This window comes from Gobio gobio (assembly GCF_949357685.1).
Source record: "Gobio gobio genome assembly, chromosome: 4".
In the NCBI taxonomy this organism is placed as follows: Eukaryota; Metazoa; Chordata; class Actinopteri; order Cypriniformes; family Gobionidae; genus Gobio; species Gobio gobio.
The window spans coordinates 29,269,413-29,290,255 of record NC_137100.1 but is presented as its reverse complement, the minus strand read 5'-3'; the positions used below and the strand labels follow the sequence as shown (position 1 = coordinate 29,290,255).

Below are 20,843 nucleotides of genomic sequence, written 5' to 3'. Positions count from 1 at the left end.
AAAGCCCCGTGTCCCTCAGTTGGTGCCCTTCAGGGGCCAAACATGAAGGTTCCACAGGTCGGGCCTGGAATGGAATATCGTGCCCTCTGCCTGAGACAGAAGGTCCCTCCTCGCCGGAATCGCCCAAGGCGAGCCGTTGAGGAGAGACACTATCTCCGAGAACCAAACCCTGTTCGACCAACGCAGCGCTATTGATAAGAAGCAAGACCCTTGTTGGCGAACCCCGGCTAGAACTCCCAGGAGCAGAGCGACTGGAAGGAGGGCATACAGACACATTTTGGGCCATGTATGAACCATCACATCCAGACCCAGCGGGGCTGGGTGACAGAGAGAAGCAGGGACATTGCGCTGTCTGAGAAGAGGCGAAGAGGTCCACTCCCTGTGGTCAGCTCTGTACTGGTGATTATATACAAGATATTTAGCTGTACTGTCCACCCGCACTAGGACATGACAGCCCCTCAATTGGGGGAGAAAGTATTTCAGGGCCAGAAATACAGCCGTCAACTCGAGGCAGTTGATGTGCCAACTGAGTTGATGACCCTCCCATTCCCGTTGGGCTGGACGACCACTTAAGGCCGCACCCCAGCCCGTCAGGGAAGCGTCCGTCGTTAGCAACTTGCGACGACAAGGTACGCCTAGAGTGGGACCCAAGGCAAAAACCGGGGTCTGAACCACATAGTTAGTGTACGAAGCCACATGGCGCGCCACTTTATTTGCCTGAGGATTGGCCCTAAGTCCTCTGGCTTTGAGCCACAACTGAAACGGTCTTATGTGCAACAACCCCAAAGGGAAACCCGTGGATGCTGATGCCATTAGACCTAACACTCTGGTGCTGATGATCAGTAAGATCTTGGTCTAGCCTGACTTTGCTCAGGGAATACTGAATGGTCTTGATTCAAGCGGGAAACCATTGTGCCCACCTTGTGACCAAAAACCGAACAAACCCTAGATAAGTCGTTCTCTGGGCAGGAGAAAGAACACTTTTCTTGGTGTTGAGTCTCAACCCTAGAGAAACTAGATGAGCCAACACACTGTGTTGAAGCACCATCTCATGTGATTGTGCTAATTTTAGCAATCGCCTTTGTAATTCAAAATTTTAATGCCCCGGAATCCCAATGGAGCCGGTAATACATCCATACATTTTGTTTATGTGCGGTTACAAGGCTAGCCAAATGGAAGACCCGAAATTGGTAAGCTTTTGCCCCCAAGAGCGAACCTCAGGAACTTCCTGTGTTGTGGCAGACTTTATATGCGAATACATGCGTCCTTCGGATCAATCGTGCCGAATCCAATCACAATGTTGAATATGCGACACGACCGCCTTCACTGTAACATCTTGACCTTGAGTACTTTAACTGCTTCACGGTTTAAGACTCGAAGATCTGAGATTAGACACCCCCCCCCACCCTACTGGGGACCAGGAAGTAACTGCTGTCACTTGTGACAGTACAAACGCCAACTCCGCCTTCACGGAAGTGGAGACCACGCCGTTCAAACAAGGAGGATGACAAATAAATTAGTTTACTAATTTTTACTGTGCTTAACACCCATGCAGAAACGCCTGGCAGAAGTTCACACGCTGCCTGAGACTCTGAGAGTGACAATTTTAACACTTCCTGTTGAGGGGATGTTAGACGTTCTATGTCCTGGATGATAGCAGGATTTAAACACTGAACGTCTAACATTTCACTGGAAACCACTGCCCCCCCGAATCACCAGAGGCGGCGGGGATGGAGTAGTTTTGAGGATAACGGGGTGGGGCGAGCAAATGTTTGACACGCCCTGTCCCGTGGGGGCAGACTGGGCACCAGACCACCGGACTTCTTATATTGACGAAGTCTGCCCTGGGAGGTTGTTGAGGATGACGAGCCGGTCTCCAGTCTTTACGAGGGAGAGCGCGACTCGCCACAATCTGCTTATTACCCCCTTAAATCTTGAAGGACTGAAGAGAGGTTTTGTGGCTGATAGCCCCTCCCCTTGAGTGCATTGAGGAAGAAACTGAGTGAACACTTCATGTTTCTTCCACTCCTTTAAATCTGGCCACTACAGAGTTAACTGAGTCACCAAATGAACCACTCAAATCCTTCAGAAGGTCAGCCTGATATGCTTGCAAGACAGCCATAGTGTGCAGCGCAGCACCAGCCTGTCCCTTTATATTTATTATTCTTATATAAATCATATACAATATATATTCCATATAAAATAATATATTATATATATATATTCCATATAAAATAATATACAATATATAATTCATATATATAAGCTTTGCCCATGACAGCCGACGTTTATTTTCTACATGGCTTTATGGGGAGGTTTGTCTCTTTAATGAAAATGCAGACCCAGGCGAGAGATAGCTCGTGAGCGTTTCCCACCTGGGGTATTCTCACATATCCACGCGATTTCGCACCCATGATAGTCGAAAATGTCGACGTCAAGGGTACAAAAACACGTGAAGTAAATGTTTTTTTTTTTTCTAGACAGAAACCTCAAGCTCACTGCGTTCGGGGATCTCTCATTCACGGTACCAGACTGCCCTGGCCACCGCGCGAACAACCACCTCGATAAATTCCTCGTATGGATTCACTATCATGTGAGGAACGATCGCAGGTGGCTGCTCGAGGTCCGCGGACCCAGAGATTCATCATCATTCCCCGCGCGAGCCGAAGAAACGCCGGAGCGCGCTTCGGGATCACGCGGGGAAACATGTATTTGTTGAGCGAGCAAGCGAAAGGGACGGACCCGTCTCTTGCTCGTCAACAAACCCATTCGAGAGCTCCGAAAACTGGTGCGGACTGAAAGTAGCCCAGACGAGCATAAAGCATTCTAACTGTAAAGGCTTGCAATGCTCGCACTCGTCTGACTCAATGCAGCGACCGCATACTCTTCCCCAAACACACACAGCAATAAACGTGTGCATCCAGTTCTGTTATTTGAAAGAGAACATGGATATACAGCGTTTTACTCTGCTGACTCGTTTCCAACTGATCAGATTTAACTAGAACTCTTTCCACTAATGTTTCTTTGTAACAGAGATGAGAAAGAGAGAGAAATCTGCACACTGCCATGTTGAAAACTAACTCCTAACAAAGATCTCGAGTTGAGTCTTGAAAGAGAGAGAGAATTTTTTTTTTTTTTTTCAGAGACTTTGTAACACACCATAACACAGAGTTGGTCTGAAAACAAAAAGACCTGGTTTGCTCCAGCGGAAGCTCATCTATTTATAGCCTCGTGCAGCAGGTGCGCCTATGACGTCACCGGCCGAGGCTATAAATACCTCCGGGTCAATTTCATTGACGTGTTTTCACACTATTTTCACAGCTGGTTATGTCAAAGACATTTCCATTTGCATAAGCTTATGCAGCATTGAGTGTAGCTTTTGAAAGGGAACACCATATCTGTGTGACATATTTGAGCAAAACCAACAAATTCACCCAAAGATGTTGTCAATTATATTTGAAGGGATTATTCCCGCTTCCATAGAAATGAGTAGAGCTGCATGATTCTGGATAAATTGAGAATCACGATTTTTTTTGTTTAAAATTGAGATTGCGATTCTCACACGATTCCGAAGAAAAAAACATTAGATAACTAAACACAATAAAACGTATTTATTTGAATTGCTCCAGTCTATTTACAAAATAATTAAAGAAAAAAAATTTGAATGAAGGAGTCATGTCTCATTCATTAAGACTTGTTTCATTATTGGATGAATCAACATTTGTGAATGAATCTCCTGAATGAATGATTCAATGACTACATTTACATGTGCACCAATAATGCAACTATTTATAATAATCAGAGTAAGGTCTTAATCGCAGTAAGATGTTTACATGACATGAGCAGAACTCTTCACACCAGTTTACATGCAATTTTCATTATTCTGATTATTCGCTAATAAGTATGGTTATACCACACTCAGATAGGAATACAGTATGCATGTTACCGGCCATTGTTTTAATTTACTCGCATTAAATTCATAATACATTTTTATGGACGTAGCCAACTGGATATTATTCGGCGCTGTGATGAACATCTCAATGCCAGGTTTGCCTGCTGCCGTTGTGTTCTTCGCGCCATCTAGATGAAGATACGGAACAGAGACTGCGAAGCGAGTTGTGTTGACAGAGTTTAGTGATTTGGAGAAGAGAACATTTCAGAATAATGTCACGAAGTTCATTTATGAAGTTGTCTGAACGACACACAGTGTCCGTGTACCTCCTCGCACATGCGCACTTTGGTCAGAATTGTAATAATGCGATTAAGGTGTTTACATGCCAGTTTATTGCGATTAAAATCTGCGTACACCACCTAGTTTAATGTGACTATGGTTACTACGATTATGACCTTTAGTTTAATGAACGCATTAGTTTAATGGAAGTATTGCGTTTACATGAGGTAAAGTTTAATATTGTCAAAATTTTATTATAATCGCATTTTGAGGGAGCATGTAAACGTAGTCAGTGACAAACACTTTGTTAAACAATCTCTTGTCGCCACCTTCTGGCATAATAAGCGATGAATTGTACGTATTAATACCTGTTTAATACCTGGTTTAAAGCCTGTTTCACGTCACAAGTGTCAGCGGAGTATGAGCAGCACATGTTTTCGCTGCCCTTATCAATGAATGAGAGCGTTCACATTGGGAGTGTGATGGCCGACTCTCTCATTCACTAACATGGGACAAAACAAAATACGCTCCTCGCTTGTGACGTGAAACAGCCATGGTAGCGGAATCGTTGTCATTCAGAATTAAGATCGCATGGGTGTTTTAATCAAGATCGCAATCTTTTAACGATTAATCGTGCAGCTCTGGATATCAGTGTATATTTAACAAAAAATAACTATTTTTTCAATAGTACTACTCTGTATTTAAATGTTAGAAACATAAAGTTACCTTATATGGTTAAAAGAATGACATTTACATATTGTAATAGATATATATTGTAATATATGACAAGCGCTGAGTGTGTCCATCTCTGGCTCAGCACCAGCCAAAGCGCAAACACGGATTTGAATTTAGCAGTTGATAATGTGATGCACTGAACGTTCTATGTGATCGTACTCTTCAAAGGGTTAATTATCAAATACTAAAATATTATTTTTTTGTCTTTGGGAAGCTGCATTCAAATCAATTTGGCTCAAAAATCTGAGCCACGTACATGACGCCTCTGAAACTGTCATGCTGTGTACACGTTGTGTGCTCAGTCTGTCAGTTTGGATGGGTGGGCGGACAGTTTACATTTACCATTGTTCTAAGATGAATGCATAAAGGTTATTATAGTATATTTACTCATGGTTTGACTTGACTTAAATTAGCAATGGCCCTGTCAATCATGTTTGTCTGAGTTTCTCTCCGTTTCACTCAAGGGCAGGAAAACACAAGTTTCATCCAAGTATAAAAACTTTATACAAAGCCACATAAGTAAAAGGGCATCATGTTTACATACTATATGAGCAAAAGTATAGTTCATGTGCTTGTTGAACATTTGCAAGGAAGATTTGAACATGGCTGTAATGGGTTGCGACTGTTCAGACACAAGCATCAGTGAGGTCAGGCATTGTTGTTGGGTGTTGGGGGTCGGATTCACTGTTGCTATTCAATTCGCCCCAAAGTTGTTCAGTGGGGTTAAAGTGGTTCAAGTGCTGGTCAGTTCACAGACTCAGTAAATCATTTCTATATGTATCTTGCTTTGTACACATGGCCATTGTCGTGTTGGAACAAAAAAAAGCCCTTGCCCAACTGTTGCAATAAAGTTGGCAGCACACAATTCTTTAGAATGTCATTGTGCTGTGCATTACAATTTGCATTCATTTGAAAAAAAAAAAAGGGTTAGTTCACCCAAAAATTAACATTCTCATTATTTACTCACCCTCATATTTTGAAGAATGTTTGGAATCAAGCGTTTTTCAAAATAATAGAGGACATGATGACATGATAATGGTGAGTGAATAAAGACAGAAGGTACTTGTGCACAATTTTATGACGTTAATACTGTGAGTAGGTTTTTCACACAAAAAAATTCCAAAAAGAATAAGTACACTTTAAATACCTGAATGATGTCCTTAATTAACCGGAAAAATTAAGTGTGGAATGTTGGACACTTTATGCACTCAACTGTCTCAGCGGAGGGGGAGGAGCATCAGACTCCAGTGTTGAATGACAAAATAACCTGATAAAATTCATGCACTACATGGTTGAGCACATAAGTATGTAGTGTATAAGTGCATTGTGTATTTTGGACACAACTAGAATTTTTGTTTGAACTATGCCTTTAGTGGCCTATTCCTTTCTGATCACACAAGAGGTGTCCATACACTATCGTTCAAAAGTTTGCATGCATTAACTTAGTGAAAAGTTACAGTAAATACTTATATATTATTATAATTATATTATATATTATAAAATAAAATGTAAACAATCGAAAAAATCTAATAAATGCTGTTATTTTGAAGTTTCTATTCATCAAAGAATCCTAAAAAGTTTCCAAAAAAATATTAAGCAGCACAACTGTTTTCAACATTGATAATCATAAGAAATGTTTCTTGAGCAGCAAATCCAATTATTTGATTAATTTCTGAAGGGTCATATGAACGGAGAATTGATGCTAAAAAATTAGCTTTGCCATCACAGGAATTAATTGTATTTTAAAATAATTTAAATTGTAATATAATTGTAATATATGTAAAATCACAATATTGTTGTTTTACTATACCAAATTAATGAATGGTAGTGTACAGTACTTATTTATTAAAAAATAATTGTGCTATTTCTCTTTCAGATATTCTATCCTGAGACCACTGATGTATATGATCGCAAGAATATGCCCAAGGTGATCTACTGCATTCATGCACTGAGGTACTATAGACCTTCTGATGTTTCTCTACTCCTCATTCTGTTCTTTCACTCAAGATTTAAAAAGTGTTTACAAGCTGTGGACTGATAAGGTTTGCTTGCTTCATCAGATTTCATAACCTGAAATTAACAAAAATGGCGGTTACTCTGTGGTCACGGTTTCTTGATCTCTCAGTTATGACAAAAGGTTTGTAGAGCATCAGCGTGTATGACTGCTGCTTCCTTTTGGCAGCCATTGTCATGGCAATCTCACCACTGAGAAAAGCAGACGTTTTTTGAGAAACGGTGAGACTAGGGGGGGGTGCCCGTGGTGAATCTACCCATCAGTCCTGCTGGTTAACTTCCTGCCTGTCTTAAGTCATTTCCTGTCACTGTTTCCTGACAATTCCTGTCACTATGCTCCAGAGACAAAACTCCTTTTTCTCACCTCTTCTGTTGTGCTGAGCACCCTCAGATCATGGACTTCCTGAGAGCAGTACTTTAGGACGTAAACACATCCGTCAAGTTCATGTTTTATGTTTTTATCTGCTTCATGGATAATCCACATTCAATTTAAATGGCCTGCTAAGGAATGAATGCTCTGAAGTATTAACTCTGAGGTGTGATCCTGCACTGTTATGATATCAGATTCCCGCCCTCCCCTGCAGGAAGTGTATACTCAGAGATTAGCAGAGGTTTCTGTTTCCTGTTTGTCTGCCACTACTGAAAATGAGCTACATACAATCTGAAATACGTCATACGTCTGTTCTACTATACATGTGTGCCTTTATAATCAAAGCACATGTGATTATTGATTAGAAATCCACTCTGTGGGGCATCCAGGCGTTATATTGAGATTTTTCAAAAACGTTGGCACGCAACTTTTTGTACACACATGAATGTGAATAGTTGAATGTGAATCGCTGAGGAGAAGTGTGCTTTCACTTTTATAAACAATCAGACTTAGGATTTTCACCTAGTAACAATGAAATGGGCAAATAAATACCATTAACTTACACGGCCATTAAAAAATATTTTTTTGTAAGAAATGTATATTTTTATTCAGCAAGAATGCATTAAAGTGATCAAAAATGACAGCAAAGGCATTGGTTAGGTTATTGCTCTCTATTAGGACTATTAGGTATTGCTATCTGTTAGGTTAATGCTAATTTATAAATATAGTTTTGTTCATAGCTAATTCTTTTCATTCATTAAACATTAACCAAAGTTCATTTATACAACTTGAAAATGAAAGTAATATTTTTTGACATTAAAGTGCACATTAAATTGATCAAAAGTATCAGTAAAGACACTTACAATGCTACAAAAGAATTATGTTTCACATAAATGTTTTTGAACTTTCTATTCAAAGAATCCTGAAAAATAATGTTTTAAAATCCATTCAAATAGAAAAAAAGTAATAATATTTCACAATATTACAGCTTTTATTGTATTTTTTGAGCGTTGGTGAGATATTTCGAAATCATTAAAAAACTACAGACCCCAAACTTTTAAATTGTAGTGTACTGTACATAGAAGGAGGAACCTGAGCTGTATCATACAGACAGGGTGGGCTCTTTTGAATAACCGCAACTCAGAACACTTTAGAAACCACATAGCAACACCCTGACAACCACCCACAAGACCCTATATTTGTAAAGGTGAGCTTGCATGGGAAACGTCTCAGGTTACTTGCGTAACCTATGTTTTCTGAGTAGGGAACGAGACGCTGCGTCACTTTATTATGTAATGGGACGCCCTCTGGGTGTGCCGATTGTCTGAAGCCTTTATAGAATCACCGCAATTGATTGGCTGATGGCGCGCGTGCCGCCCCCTTTGACGTTGTCACTCTTATACTGCTCCTCAGATTTCTCTGCCGAAAAGGAAGGCCTGTCGGCAGCGCGATGAGCTTGGCAGCGTACGCAGCGTCTCGTTCCCTACTCAGAGAACATAGGTTACGCAAGTAACCTGAGACATTCTCTTTCATAGGTTCACTCGACGCTGCGTCACTTTATGATGTAATGGGAACGATATACCAAACACGCCAAGCTAAAGCGCTGCCGTATCTGGCTCAAAGAACACCAGATAACCTGCATGACTAGGTTAAGCAGACAGGACATGCGAACCCAGAGCCATGTCGAGATCCAAACTATAGAATCTCACAAAAGTGTGCGGAGAGGACCAACCTGCCGCCACACAAATATCTTCCAAAAGAGCCCCTCTAAAAAGTGCTTGAGAGGAACACCTCTGGTAGAATGCGCTCTAATATCAAGAGGTGAAGGTAAACCACGCACCTCATAAGCCAGGGAAATAGCCTCTGTCACCCAATGGGAAAACCTTTGCTTCGATGCGGCGGCCAGTACCGAAGCACACCAAGAGCTGGTTAGATTTCCTCCAACCGTCAGAACGGTCCACATAACACTTCAACGCTCGAACTGGGCAGAGCAAATGAAGTTTCTCATCTTCCTCCGAGTCAAAAGGAGGGGGGGTGAAAGGAGTGAAGAATGATAACCTGAGAGCGAAATTATTTTTCGTGAACAAAACTTTGGGCACATAACCCGGCCTAGGTCTTAAGGTAACCTTGACTAGGCCAGGAGCAAAATCCATACAGGACCCGTTAACAAAGAGGGCCTGTAGATCGCCCACTCGTTTCAAAGAGGACAGTGCTAACAAAAGAGTAACCTTGAGAGTCAGAATTCACTCATGAGCTGACTCCAAGGGCTCAAATGGAGCCAATGTTAGCCCTTCAAGGACCACGGAGAGGTCCCAAGAGAAAATACATTGGGAGCATGCTGGTCTCAGGCGCCTAAACGCTCGCATGAAAGATGAAACCAGTCTATGTTTGCCTAGAGGGACTTCGTCCGACTCCCTACAGGCAGCGATAGCTGCGACATAGACCCGAAAGGTGGTAGCCGCTGCTTCAGTGGCAAACTTTTCTTGCAGGAACTCCAGAACTGGACCCACCAGGCCACCAGTTAACTGGGTCCACCACATGGGAAGAGCACCATGACTCAAAAGACCCTCCACTTGGAGGAATAGAGCCTCCTAATGGAGGGAGCTCTAGCACTCGCAATGGTCTCCTGAACATCGGCAGGAAGACCAGTATCCAGCGCTACTGGCCCTTGATGGGCCATACCCACAACTTCCAAATTTCCGGGTGAGGATGCCAAATCCTGCCCTGAAGCCGGGACAATAGGTCCTCTCTGATCGGGATCTCCCAGGGGGGAGAATCCAGGAGGAGAACAGAATTTTGTAGATCAGACTTCTCCATTGAGCAACACTCCTTCAAGGGCTGTGCTACTGGCTGCGAAGTTTTGAGAAGGAGATTAACACAAAATTTGCATTTTGAAAACCCCTGAGCTGCCTCGCGCGCGTATGAAAACCCCAAACGTTTAACACACTTACTGTGGGAGTCGTCGTTCGCGATGAAGCGAGTGCATGGCGGCGGGCAAAGACGAAAATCCAGGTCGCGGATCCAAGAGAGGCCTGCGCAGCCTCGGGAGCGCGACGGGGGAAAAAGGATGACTCCTTCTCAAAAACCGCGAGCCTCGAGCGGAGGGTTTTGAGAAGGAGATAATCGCAAAATTTGCATTTTGAAAACCCCTGAACCACCTCGCGCGTGTGTGAAAACCCCAAACATTTAACACTTACTGTGGGGGGTCGTCTTTCGCGATGAAGCGAGTGCACGGCAGCGGGCAACGACGAAAATCCATGGTACTTCACCGCAAGGAGAACAATGTTCCACTATCCGCAGTCGCTGAAGTGCTGGTGATAAAGTCGAATGAAATCCAAGATATTTGGGCCAGAAAAACTGAAACCGAAGGGCATGAAATGGCCGCTTCGTGAAGGCAGAGAAATCTGAGGAGCAGATGGCGCGCGCGCAGTATAAGAGTGACAACGTCAAAGGGGGCGGCACGCGCGGCATCAGCCAATCAATTGGCGTGATTCTATAAAGGCTTCAGACAATCGGCACACCCAGAGGGCGTCCCATTACATCATAAAGTGACGCAGCGTCGAGTGAACCTATGAAAGAGAACACCATTTACATTTTCTCCAAAATTTTCATTTAGCATTCAGTTGTTAACATGTTTTATTTTATGCTAAGTTATTTATCAGAAAACCAATGAGTGACTGAGAGTGTAAAAAGAAATGAACGGTGAGTCATTTTAAATAGAAAGCCAGGTAATTCATTGGTATCTCAATGTATGTAAATGTATTCCATAACTTGTAGTTTTTTTGGCAGCTAGTGTGAACAGGGGAATGTGTATAATGAATGACCACAGGAAGCTTCTTTTATAGTAAATGATTTATAGTACTTCCTGCTCTCTCTCTCTCTCTCTCTCTCTCTCTCTCTCTCTCTCTCTCTCTCTCTCTCTCTTTCTCTCGTCTTGTATGTGGGTTGCCTGGCTTCCTCCCTTTGCCTTGCATACGCTCTTCCTTCCTGACCCTGTAGTTAAGTTGCTCAGACTGTGCCCAGAGATGCCTCAGGCATCATATCACATAAGCATATACTTTATATATTTTCCCCCCCAAGATCGTCAGTATTTTAGGGTCAAAATACATAATATAATATTAAATATGATACAATGATGCTTATGTATTATTTTATATATAATATATTTGTATAAAATATTTTTGCATTATGCAATATCCATGGAGATTTTTTTATTTAAAAGAAATGTTTGTCTGCATAGTCCTGCTATCAGTTGGCTCTGAAGAATATAATCAAGCTTGTGACTCCTGAGGTATAGTGGCCTACATCTCTTACACCAGTTAAGTCACTTAACCTTTGGCCCTTCTGTAGTTAGGAGGATAAATTCACACCGGACTGTGTCAATGTCTCTGGCTATTGATTTAGGGGTCAAAGGTTAAGGAAGGCACATTAAGTTCATCTCTCGTGAATAAACGTTCAGGTGCACACACCACCTTCAATAATTCATTACTCCTCTATTTGTCCTCAGTCCATGGACAGATAAAAGTTTAATGCAGTTTCCAGCATGTGTTGCACACTTACTGGAGGCTATTTTCCTGTTCCAGAATTGGCATAGACTAGACTTAACACAACTGTGTACTGACATCTAGTGGAAGAACATTGTAGCTACATTTGTGATTTGTAATGGTCGGTATTGCAAAGAAAGCTAGTGAAATATTTAAAACTGTGTTACTCAACTGGTTTTGGCTGCAGGGCATAACACAGTATGAAACAGAAAATCAGATTTTCCTTTGTTTTCTTTCATTATTTTAGCTTTTGTATTGTAGCTTTACTCCCATCAACAACACTTAATCAAAGTCTAGCTGCTTAGTTTCTTGTTTATGATCTGTTAATGGTTTCACCCTGGGTAAAAGCTGAGATGTGTTTTCTTACTCAAAACATTAAAAAGGTTTTTAAGTATTCCTAGTCTTCCTTTATATGTTCATGTCTATGTATTTGTTTATTTTTGAAGTGTACATGTAGTACATTTATTGATTGTGTTTATGGTTTTATTTCATGCCGGTCTGCATTGTCTTGAATTAAATATATGCAATGCGTGATAAATATTTGAACAACTGTCTGCGGCTGTGCTATCTCTGATTTTCTCTCATTCTCTTGCCATGATGTAGTGCATTTATTAATTTTTTTGTTTGCACTTCTTTGTGCAGCTTATACCTCTACAAATTGGGAATTGCCCCTCAAATCCAGGACCTGTTGGGGAAAGTTGACTTCACAGGTAAGCCACAGCCATTTTCAAGCATGAATTTTTGGCAGAAAATGTCAATAAAAATGTAATACTGAAATTCATATTTTCTACCTCAGCTACCACACTCTTATAAGAAAAGGTTATATATTGAACCTTACAAGGTTCTGTCAGATGCTTGATATATAGAACCTTTTAGGGCTTCCCATCATGGGATCATTTATTGAATTAGTTTAATTCATTAATTTTGTTTCAATTAATTTTTTATTTAATCTTATGAATTAAACAGCTCATAAACATACGTTATCACTAGAAAGAAAACTTAAACAACTTGTTAAACATGAAATTATTATGCAATCATTTAAGACATTTCTCCTTATGTAGAACCTTTTCTTTAAAATCAAGAACTGTTCTATATAGAACCCCATTAAACCTTTTTTTCTAAGAATGCAGGGCTGTAACCACAGTAGGGTGATTGTGCACCCCCACAATCCCCCAATAATACTTACAATAGTTGTAATAATTATATTAACAATAAACACATATGGGTTTTTGCAAAGGATAATCTTTAAACTACCTCTGTTGTAAATATGTGGTAATCTTACATTTGAGTTTTGAGGCATATAGTGGTGTTCACTTGCAATCACAGAGCTGCAAGCACAGCCACACAATTATATCCATAACTGAAGTGTAGATTCATCTCTGTCAGCTCAGTTTTTAGGATAAGGCAGAAATGTGCCTCAGGTTTGTAATGATAGTGACCGCTCTGCAGAAACGTATCTGATTGCGTTTGAATAATGAATGGGATGTAATGACAGGTAATTACTGCTTTAGCTCGGTTAAGAAAGTAACTCTTCATCTTATTCATTGTGTTTTGTTAATAGAATACCTCATCAGGATAATTGAGTTCAAGTCATAATGATGTGGTCTGTAATGAATTAATGATGGAGGTGAAAACACATTTAAGATTATAGCTAGTTGTTTTTTAAGGAATTCATTGCTATAGTGGTTTGATGTTGACACATTTACTGTGGAATGATTTCAAGTAACAAGGACCTTGATTTGTTCGACTTGAATAGGCATACAAAATGCCACAGATTAGTAATGTGTCAGTGATAGTAAATAGGCCAGAATTAAAAGAAATATGTAAGATATGTAACCTACAGTAAATGATGCCATTTCCTATTCTCATTCCACAGAGGAAGAGATCAGTAACATGAGGAAGGAACTGGAGAAATATGGCATCCAGATGCCCACCTTCAGCAAGATCGGTGGCATCCTGGCCAATGAGCTTTCAGTAGATGAAGCTGAATGTGAGTGACTTCATCTGTTTCATCTAGTCATATAGTGAATAGCGCATTATTTTTTGTGTTATTTAAAGGGCACATCTGTAATATGCGCCTATAGGCGGGGACAGAACGTGTCAAATGCCAAATACTAAAAATAAAAGGATTACAATATAAAAGATTATTATTGTGTGCAAGTGCAACTGGCTTTTAAATGGGACATGAAACTCTGATTGGTTTATTGCACGTTATGCCCAAAATACACCCATTACTCATTAAGAGAATAGGTACAACCCTTTTAGACCTTGCGCCTGGTGTGCCAACCTTTTTTCCTGTCGTTAAACTAGCAATAGTGGATTCGGACACTCCCTTAGTGCACTTGCACTTGCACTTGCACGTGCGCTTTAGGCAATGCGCTTAGATCATTAAAGTAGGGCCCTATGACTTTTGTCGCGCTTGAACCACGAATACACAAATAAAATTATTGACTGGAATCGAGGAGTTTTGTGGTTGAAATTTTAAAAAGTAATAAACCCTTCCCCGGTGGGTAAATTTGACCCCCATAGGAATGAATGGAATGCAAGGAATGCTTAAGATGAATTGGTAAATTTGTAAAAAACGAAATATGCTAAAACTGTACCAAAAATGTTTTTATAATGTCTACATGTGTATCTGAATGCATTCTAAAGCAAAACTGACTTTAGGACACAGCAGAACAACTCATTTGCTCCATATAGAGCTATAAGGCCTTCTAGTGGCATTAAATATCAAGTTATATTATTATTTTTTCAAAGACACCCAATGTAAGATATTTTAAGCTGAATTAAATGCATGTGAGTTACCGGTATTTAGAATTTAAGTTGAAAGAATGTGAAGAATGTGCTTAAATTACTATTTATTTATTATTTGTTGATCAAATCTAGTAATTTAAAGGTAAATAAAATAAAATAAAAACAAAATCTCCCCCCAAAAATTGATAAAAAAATAGAAAAATTATTATCAAAATTAAATGAAATAAGCTTTCTGGAACCCAAAAAAATCAAGTATAATTGTAGGGCTTCGGGTCATTTTGACCCGAGAGAGAAGGATTTGTGCAAGGGATGGATGAGGGTTAAATTACATACCTATTATCCTCATGATTGCGTGTTTTTGTGTCCTCTTTCTGATCTATATCTGCAGTACACGCTGCTGTCTTTGCCATTAATGAAGCCATAGACAAAGGGCACGCAGAGAACACAATGGCTGCTCTGCTGAACCCTAACGCCTTACTGAGAAACACACAGAAACCACTGTCCCAGGCCTACCAGGACACACTGAGCAAAGCCAAGAGGAGGAAAGAGGATCAGGCCTCAGGACGGGTAAACTAGATATTCATAAATGTTTAGAAAAACACTTCAGTTCAAAGGTTTGGTGTCAGTAATATTTTGAATGAAGTCTCTTATGCTCACCAAGGCTACATTTATTTGATCAAAATATAGTAATATGGTGAAATATTATTACAATTTTAAATAACTGTTATTTTATATTATATTTTCAAATATAATTTATTCCAGAGATTTTTCAGCATCATTACTTCATTACAGTCTTCAGTGTCACATGATCCTTCAAAAATAATTATAATATGCTTATTTGCTGCTCAAGAAACATTTATTATTATTAACAATGCTGAAAACAGTTGTGCTGCTTAATATTTATGTAGAAACAATGATACAGTTATCTTCATGATTCTTTGATGAATTAATAATTTGAAATTCAAAAGAACAGTTTTCATAAGAAATAGAACGTAACAATTAAATCAATTTAATACATTTAGTGCTTGCTGAATAAAAGTATTAATTTTGATTAAAAAAATCTTATTAATCCCAAACTTTTGACAGTAGAATACTTATATTGTTATAAAATTGTTTTCTTGCATATTTGTGACCCTGGACCACAAAACCAGTCATAAGTCGCACGGGTATATTTGTGGTAATAGCCAACAATACATTGTATGGGTCAAATTGAACAATTTTTCTTTAATGCCAAAAATCATTAGGATATTAAGTAAAGATCATGTTCCATGAAGATATTTTGTAAATTTCCTACTGTAAATATATCTACAAATTTGTATTTGTAGTAATATGCGTTGCTAAGGACTTCATTTGGAAAACTTTAAAGGCGATTTTCTCAATATTTATTTTTTTTTGCACCCTCAGAGTCCAAATTTTCAAATAGTTGTATCTTCTCGGCCGAATATTGTCATATCCTAACAAACCACACATCAATGGCAAGCTTATTTGTTCAGCTTTTAGGTGATGTATACATCTCGATTTAAAAAAAAATTGACCCTTGTGACTGGTTTTGTTGTCCAGGGTCACATTTTGTCTATACACTAACATGCTGTTGGTAAAGTGATTTTAGGCCAGTTTAAGACAGAGGTTTCAGTAGTGAGTTACTATGCCTCAACCTTTAACTGGATCAAAGGCTGCAAGAATGATACTGTTTTTTTATGTCTGCATGTCAGGACTAATGTTTTATAAACCCAATGCAAACCACATTTGTATGATTTGAAATCTGGTTTAAATAGGATTTTTGGAATTATATGTTGTATAAATTAAGCCTTAGTCATACGAAGGCAAACAGTAAAAATTGTGCACACTGCACACAAGTAAATATTATAATCTTTTGAACCTAAAAAATAAGCAATCATTTACAGGGAGGACTATTCGTAATTTGCAGAAAACTTTAGGCATGTGTATGCAAATAACTGATTTTTGCATGCAAAGCAAGTTTGTTTCTTTTTGCAGCCTCCTTTCAAACAAGCTCCAGCATTCCTTTAGTTGCAAAATCAGCAGGATTTTGATTAAAAAATAACAGAATCAGCCTCGCTTGTTAAATGCTGATGTCCTCTAACACTCCTCACACACTCTGCTGACTCCAGTATCCAGAGGCGTAGCAAGCTTTTCAAAAGTGTGGGGGATGGATGTGGTTTGTTTGTTAACAATAAAAACGATGAATACAATGACAGAAGGGTACAAAAGGTATAACATACAAGATATATAATATATATATTCTGCATACCTCGGTTTTTTTTAACCACGGTGTTCAATTGGGTTCTGATGGCTAGTCACATCAGTTTTTTGCTATTCTATTCTTAGGCGACGGGGACAGAAAGATGTTGAGAAAAATAAAATGCAATTTTTTTATTTTACTTAAAAGACTTGAAAAACCTTACTTAAACTTAAAACTTTACTTAAAAAAACCTTGTACACATTCCTAGTGTATAGTATAATATAAAATAAATATATATAAAGATTTACACTGGCAGCTCAAAGCTGTACAGCAGCATTTAAGTATGAAATTTAATGAATAAATGTAAAAATTAAACACTACATAGACTTCAATATAAAATAAATTGATTCTTATTAAAGCTACTGTATTAATGTTTTCAGTCAAGAGCAGAGAGTGCTTTTCTATGTCTTTTGTAGTTTTATTAACATTTAAGTCAATGGCTACCATCAGCTGTCGGTGTTCAACAGAAGAAATTAATACAGGTTTGGAACAATATTAGTGTGAGTAAATAATGACAGAATTTTAGAGGTGAACTGCCCCTTTAAGGACAGCGTGTTCACCATAGGCTGTGCTCCTGTCAATTTAAGACGTGCATCTAATATACAGACACACGCAAATGTACTTTCACTTTACACATAACCGACTGTGTTTATGTTAACCTTGTGTGTATTTGACAGTATGACACATAGCACAGTAAGACTACTTAGTCCAGTAATCAAGTGTTTGACAGGCTTTTAGTCTGCGCGCGCTCTGCGTGTTAAAACGGTGCATAGCACGCGAATAACCGGCAAGGCTTTAAAACGCATGCAAATAATTAACTTTCGTGATTGTGAATAACTCTAGTGTTCCGTGAGTATAACTCTCTGACTCCAGCACTGCAAGCGTGTCTAGCACTGTGTATAGTATTAGTGATTGGATATTTGCTCATATCAGCGCGTAGACTCACAGGCACACTGCAAAAAAGAAAGAAAACCACGCAATTCACAAGCGCTTATTGAACCGTGATTGCCGTACCGAACGGTTTAATATTATAATGATAATTGTGGCATCCCTAAAGCGTTTGTGCAAAACTGCGGGAAAATTGCAGAAAAAGTGTGGGTGTTGAACCCTCTCACCTGGAAAAGTGTGGGTGTTAAAACACCCACATCCCCCACGGGTGCGACGCCCCTGCCAGTATCACCTGATCCCCTGATGTTGACTTACTTCAATAGTAATTTTGTTGTGTGTACACATCTAAGTGGGTGAATGTTGTATTGGCCTTTTTTTTCTTCATGTAATTTTCAACCTGGTGTTAAGATCTTTGCTCAAGGGCACAAGGCCCTTTTTTCTCTTTTTTGGTTTTCCAAAAAATCTTAAAAAAAAACCCTTGTTGTGACATTCTATGTGTGTTCAGCGCTTATCTGTTGCAACTGAAGAAAGAGATGTATATGAAGAATTACTGACCCAGCAAGAGATCCAGAGCAGTGTTGATCTCGTGAACAGTAAGTGTGACACATTTATTGGGAAAGTGGGCTGAGACAACATAAAATTCTGTTTATTGTTTTTTTTGTTATTAAGTTTAGTTTAGTTTAAATTAATTTTAATTAAATTATGACTTAAAATGTAGGTGAAATATTTCAAATTCAACGCTATTTGTCTGCAGCTTTTCATTCTAATTGTTTACAGTACAGTAACAGTATAATTTTTAATAAAAATCTGTGTGCATTTTCGTTAGCGGTGTTATTTTAGTATTATTTATACAATTATTTGTTATTTTAAATTAGCTTTTATTTTTAAATTTTCAGTTTTTATTTTAATTTTGGGTTTAGTAACTGTGTTATATGCTTTTGTCATTTTTATTCATATAAATTTAAGTTAAAGTAAGTTAAACTAAAAATAATAAAACTAAAATAAAAATAATTTAAAGCTCTGTATATACAGTCAAACCAAAAATTATTCAGACACCAGATATATTTTTACTAGTGGGTGCAGGACACTATAGTTCATTTATGTAAGTGAGAATAGCAAAATAAAGTTAACTGACATATTATACCCAAAAATTCTTCATACAGTGGACTACCAGTAAAATACCAGTAAAATAAAAATTTGGGACCAAAATTATTCAGACACTTTGACCTGACCATGTTTTGCTTAAGTGTTTTTTCTTTAATTGCTAATGTGATCTTTTACACCACAGACTGAACTAAAAGCATTGCTTGGTAATTGGTTGACATAAATTGGTATTATCTAATTGTGTACTTAAATGTAACAGCTGACAGCTGATTGGTTGATTTTTAATCCATTACATACCTTTTTTTATCAAAGTTATCTGACATTATCAAGAGGATTTGTACTGACACTCTGAGTTCTTGTCATATTTTATTACCATTTTCTAAACTATAGCGAATAAACTGTGGGAAAATGTTGAAGGTGTCTGAATAAATTTTGGTTTGACTGTATATATATATATATATATATATATATATATATATATATATGCCGTTCTGACGCTCTTTAATGTGGCGTGACTGATCATCACAGTTCAAGCGGCCGCACTCGTGAACGCCATCATCTGTAAACGCGATCGATCATCTCTTCCTAAAGAATAAACATGAATGAACATCTGAAGGTGTGTTGAGGATACATTACAACTTACTGTCACGTATCATATGTGGTGTAATCGCTCAATCAGTGTTTCAACGGCGGAAAGTATATATATAACAATATAACAGCTTGTAAACTAAACATGTAGAATCACATTTACCTCAGGCAGTCATTCAGTGTCCACAGAATTTTATTCACTAGAGAAATCGTACTCGGTTACTTAGCGTAACCTCGGTTCCCTGAGATAAGGGAAGGAGTACTGCGTCGAAGACGCTATATGGGAATTCTCCTATTCTCGAATATACTGAAGTAATTTGTAAAATCACACAGTGCTACTGCCCAGTCAAACAGGTTCGAGACATCTCGCACGCTATTGGCTGGCCAGTGGGAACTGCATTAACCAATGGCAGAACGGCATAATCTGAGATAACCAATGGGCACAAAGCCTGCGAAGCTGAGCGCAGAAACCCGCAAAAGGGGCATATAAAATATGCTGTAACTGTCAAAAACGTCAGGTTAAATCGACTGAAGCGACGATCACCCGAGTCAGCGCCATAGCACGGCCGTCTACGCAGTACAGAACCGAGGTTACGTTAAGTAACCGAGTACGATCCCTTTCGAATGGTCAGTTCGTACTGCGTCGAAGACACTATATGGGAACCTGTAAAATCCAGAGAGAGCGATTACCTGTGCTTTGAACGACGTTGAAAGCACTTTAGGTACATAACCATGCCATGGTTTGAGGATGACTTTAGAATTGCCTGGGCCAATTCTAAACATGATGTGTTCACAGATAACGCTTGAATGTCACCGACACGCTTAACAGATGCCAGTGCTAATAGCAGGGCAGTTTTCAGCGAAAACGGCTTTAATTCAGCCATCTGCAACGGCTCGAAGGGAGGTCTTTTTAGTGGCTCCTTTTAAGAATTTCATGACCATGTCCTGTCTGCCCACTGACTGGCCCGCTATCAGTGCATGGGATGCGGCGATAGCTGCCATGTAGACTTTAAGTGTGGATGGAGTGTGTCCTGCATCCAACATCTCTTGTAGAAAAACGAGAATCTGTGATATCTCACATGAAACTGGGTTATAGTTCTTGACTGAACACCAGTCAGAGAACACTGACCATTTAAGGGCATAGAGACGTCTAGTAGCCACTGATGGTGCTCAAGACACTCACTGGGAGGTTCTCGAGCCCCCCTTGAGTGGCCAAACATGTAATGCCCACAATTTGGGGTGGGGGTGCCAGATTGTCCCAGATCTCGAGAAAGGAGATCTTTCCTCAGGGGAACTGGCCATGGGGCTGCTGATAGTAGCTGAATCAACTCGGGAAACCAGATGTGGGTTCGCCAGAGTGGAGCCACTAGCAGGACTGTGTGCACTCGCATTCCCTGATCCTTTTTAAAATCTAGG

General features: G+C 39.2%; 1 protein-coding gene across 1 annotated transcript in view; it reads left to right on the top strand.

Moving 5' to 3' along the window:
- The window catches only part of iqgap2 (IQ motif containing GTPase activating protein 2), an 84,113-nt gene that overhangs the window by 27,580 nt on the left and 35,690 nt on the right, over positions 1-20,843 (top strand). Inside the window, exons 5-9 of the mRNA XM_079814776.1 lie at positions 6,783-6,859; positions 12,476-12,543; positions 13,710-13,823; positions 14,976-15,154; positions 18,241-18,328. Coding sequence (XP_079670902.1) covers positions 6,783-6,859; positions 12,476-12,543; positions 13,710-13,823; positions 14,976-15,154; positions 18,241-18,328 — 526 coding nt within the window. The remainder of the gene's footprint in view (positions 1-6,782; positions 6,860-12,475; positions 12,544-13,709; positions 13,824-14,975; positions 15,155-18,240; positions 18,329-20,843) is intronic.